Source organism: Lithobates pipiens, unplaced genomic scaffold (genome assembly GCF_037356315.1).
Source record: "Lithobates pipiens isolate NorthernLeopardFrog02 unplaced genomic scaffold, aLitPip1_a1.2 Scaffold_22, whole genome shotgun sequence".
Taxonomy (NCBI): Eukaryota; Metazoa; Chordata; class Amphibia; order Anura; family Ranidae; genus Lithobates; species Lithobates pipiens.
Window position 1 is genome coordinate 101,171,058 of NW_027507784.1, and position 4,151 is coordinate 101,175,208.

The window sequence follows — 4,151 nt, forward strand, 5'->3', positions numbered from 1 at the left end:
AATGACAATTTTGTGGAAAAAAAATCTTTATCATCTTTATCCGGCTCTTGGGACACTATTCCTCTCACTGACGCCAACAATGAATCACCATTCCTCCCATTGACACCAACAATAGGGCATGATTCCTCCTATTGACATAAATAATGGGGCACATTTCTTCCCACTGACATTAACGATGGGGCATTCCTACCACTAATACCAATGATGGGCGCTATTCCTCCCACTGACATCAATTATGATGCACTATTCCTCCCACTGACACAACGTTTGGTGCCATTTCTTCCACTCACACCAACTACGAGGCACTATTCTTCCCACTTATACTACTTATGAGGCACTATTCTTCCCACTTATACTACTTATGAGGCACTATTCTTCCCACTGACACCAGTTATGGGACACTATTCCTCCCACTAACACCAATGTTAGGAACTATTCTTTCCACGGACACCAATGATGGGACACTTTTCTCCCCACTAATACAATTGATGGGGCACTATTTATTTTCCTACTAACCATAGGTGCTACATATTTTTTTTTTACTCCCAATGACCACCAAGCCTGAGGCACTGTTTACTCCCACTGATGCAGGGCATTTTCTAACACCACTGGCCACAGCCCCTAAAGTCTGAAGTATAGTGAACCCTTCCTTTTCTTAGAAAGTTTAGAGACCCCCCTGCTCTACAGCATTCTACTGTGCTGGAAGTTTCTGATCCTATACAAACTTAAAGTGGAGTTCCACCCACTTTTCCAACTTTGTTTAAAGGAAAGACAACCCTTTAAAAATTTTAAAACATTGCCTATGGAGATTTTTAAGTACCGTCATTTGTCGCCATTCCATGATTGTACGCAATTTTAAAGCGTGACATGTTTGGTATCCATTTACTCAGCGTAACATTATCTTTCATATTATTCAAAACAATTGGGCTAACTTTACTGTTTCGTTTTTTTATTTTTTATTCCTTGAAGTGTATTTTATTTTTTACACAAAATTTGCGTTTGAAAGACCGCTGCGCAAATATTGAGTGACATAAAATATTGCAATGACTGTCATTTGCTTAAAATATATATATGTTTGGGGGTTCTAAGTAATTTTTTTGGTATAAATTCACTTAGAAGGATATTGTAAATTTAAGCTACTGTGGACCCACTTATTAAGTTAAGAGGGTTATGGATGTCTGGAGAGTGCACAATTTGAGTATAAGCACCAAAAGTGCATGGGATTTTGTATTAAGAGAAGGAGTTATTTTCTAGTCCACCATGCACAGTTTGCTGGTGCACAACTGCACATGTTGAGATTTGGAAGAAGAAGCACTGGACTTTTTAGAGACATGTATTTATGCTTACGTTCAAAGTATATTTTTCAGAAAACACCAATATGAAGCGAAATCGACCTAGTGGGTTTCAGCAACGAAAGATGAAGAAGGCAAAAGAACAGTCAGCTGAGGCAATGTCTGGATCCATTTTAAAATATGTCACACCTTCAACATCTACTGCAGTAGGAGAAAGTGCTGAAGGCATTCAGACTTTTGAATTCGAGCGAGAAATACCAGAAGTATCTTCTCAAGAGCATTCATATATAAAAAGGCAAGAATTGGAGAAGATCGACTTATGTTCAAGCAGTGAGAGTGATGTCGCGGAAGGAGATGCCAGAAGAAGCCTCCCCCAGCAAGACTCTGATGAAGAAGCAGAGCAGACTGATAAACTATCAGTTTATTCTGATGTTGCTGCTTGGCCAGTTCCAGTTCCAGATGAGTTAAGAGTGGACCTTATTAAGAGGGGAAGTGAACCTTTCCAAAATAGAGATGGGCCTTTCAGTGCTGTTGAAAGACGAGGAGAGAAATCGAAAGGGAAAAGTCGACAGCTCACCACTGCATGGTTCTATAAGGCTCTTCCAAATGGTGAGACAATTCTTAGAACCTGGATGGTGTACTCTCCATCAAAACAAAGTTTGTTTTGTTTTTGCTGCAGACTTTTTGCGCTTGATGAAAAACTAACTGTAACATCCAGTTTTGTTACCGGGTTTCAGTTGTGGTGGAAGCTGAATCCAAAGGTATCTGATCATGAAGCTTCTGAACAGCATCTTACATGCTTGGAGAAATGGAAGACCTTGAGAACAGGACTGAGGCTACAAAAATGTATTGATCATGTCCACCAAACAACAGTGGACAATGAGAAAAAGAAATGGAGGGATATTTTGCATCGCCTCTTGGATATAACCTTGTTTTTGGCTCACCAGAATCTTCCTTTTCGTGGTCATAGAGAGATCATGTCATCAGTAAATAAAGGAAACTTCCTGGAATTGGCAGAATTGCTTTCAAATTATGATCCAGTTTTAAAGGAACATTTCATAAGGCTGAAACGTTCTACCGAATCTGGGAAGAGAATGACCTCTTATTTCTCGCCAAAAATTCAAAATGAATTTATTTGTCTTCTGGGGAATCAAGTGAAAAAGAAAATAGTGGCTGACATCAAGAAAGCAAAGTACTTTGGGATTCTTTTTGACAGTACCCCTGATGTGTCACACATTGATCAGATGTGTGAAGTGATCAGATATGTTCATATTGAAGGTGATAATGTTGAAGTAAAAGAATCATTCTTGGGCTTCTTTCCTATTGCTGGAAAGACTGCTGCTGAGCTCACAGACAATATCCTGCAACATCTGGAGGAAGCTGGACTGGACATAAGCCTTTGCCGTGGTCAAGGATATGACAATGCTGCAACTATGGCAGGGATTCATGGTGGTGTTCAGGCAAAGATAAAAGAGATAAATCCCAAGGCTTTGTTTATCCCATGTGCAAACCATTCTCTGAACCTTTGTGGGGTGCACTCTTTTGGAAGTGTTGCTTCCTGTGTTACTTTTTTTGGAACATTGGAGAAAGTGTATTTGTTCTTTTCAGTTTCTACACATCGTTGGGAATTGCTGATGGAGAATGTAGGTGTGACAGTGAAAAGACTTTCCCAAACAAGATGGATCGCTCATTATGATGCTGTGAAGCCAGTGAGGGCAAATTTTGAAAAACTTACTTCAGCCCTTGAAAAGCTGTGTGATCCCAAAGAAAATGTGGACACAAGAGGATCTGCTCAGATGTTGCTGCCTGCTGTATGCGATTTTACTTTTTTGTGTTATCTTTCTTTCTGGTGTGACGTTCTGGGAGAAGTTAATATCACACAGAAGTATTTGCAAACAGTGGGACTCACTCTTGAAAAGTGCATTGTGAAGCTACAAGCTCTAAAAGCATTTCTTGCAGGTCAATGAAATGAAATTGTGGAAAAGGCAATTCATTATGCAACTACCATGTGTGAGGAAATGGGCATTTCAATGGAGAGAAGAGGGCGAGTAAAGCTCCGGAAAACAATGCCAGGAGAGAAGGCAAAGGATGCTGGCCTCACATTGCCAGAGGAAATTAAAAGGGCTATGTTTGAGTGCCTTGATCGGTTTTACCAGGAGTTGGAAATTCGCACTAAGGCAATTGAAAATATCCTCTCAATGTTTGCTGTTATTCAGCCAAACGCTCTGGTTGTTGCAACCGAAAAAGATCTACAGAATTATACTTCAAAATTGACTGAGGTTTTTGATGAATTCTCGAATGAAGACATCTATGTGGAGATTGAACGCCTTCGGAGGCATTTGGAAGCTGCCAAGATCAGTATTGAAGAGGCAAAGAAATGGATGGTTTTGCAATTCCTGCAGTTCATTATTAAATGGGATTTTTGTGACTCTTTGCCTAACTTGTCTCTGTGTTTTAGATTCTTTTTGACTCTCTGTGTGAGCATTGCTTCATGTGAAAGAAGTTTTTCAAAATTAAAGTTAATAAAAAACTACTTCCGCTCTACCATGAGTGAGACAAGGCTGACAAATCTGGCCATACTTTCAATCGAACACGAATATGCAAAGACGATTAACTTTGATGCAGTCATTGATGAATTTGCAGAACTGAAGGCTCGAAGGCAGAGGATGTGAATGACTCCTTTCAATATAGACTGAGCGGTCACTTTGGAGTTTGGATCTGTTTGCTTAAAATAAGCAGTATTATCTGTTCAGTAAATGTTATAAATAATTGAAATAAGTTTAAGTAAGTTAATAAGTTATTTTACAATGTTTTTTTTTTTAAGTTGATGGAACGTTTACAAATTTGTGCAATAAATAT

The 4,151-nt window shown here is 39.1% G+C and overlaps 1 protein-coding gene across 1 annotated transcript; it reads left to right on the top strand.

The window, feature by feature from the left end:
- Positions 1-1,378: 1,378 nt before the first annotated feature.
- Positions 1,379-3,259, top strand: LOC143925683 (zinc finger MYM-type protein 1-like). Its single transcript, XM_077450145.1, has one exon. The coding sequence runs from the start codon at positions 1,379-1,381 to the stop codon at positions 3,257-3,259; it is 1,881 nt and encodes a 626-aa protein (XP_077306271.1).
- The last annotated feature ends 892 nt before the right edge of the window (positions 3,260-4,151 follow it).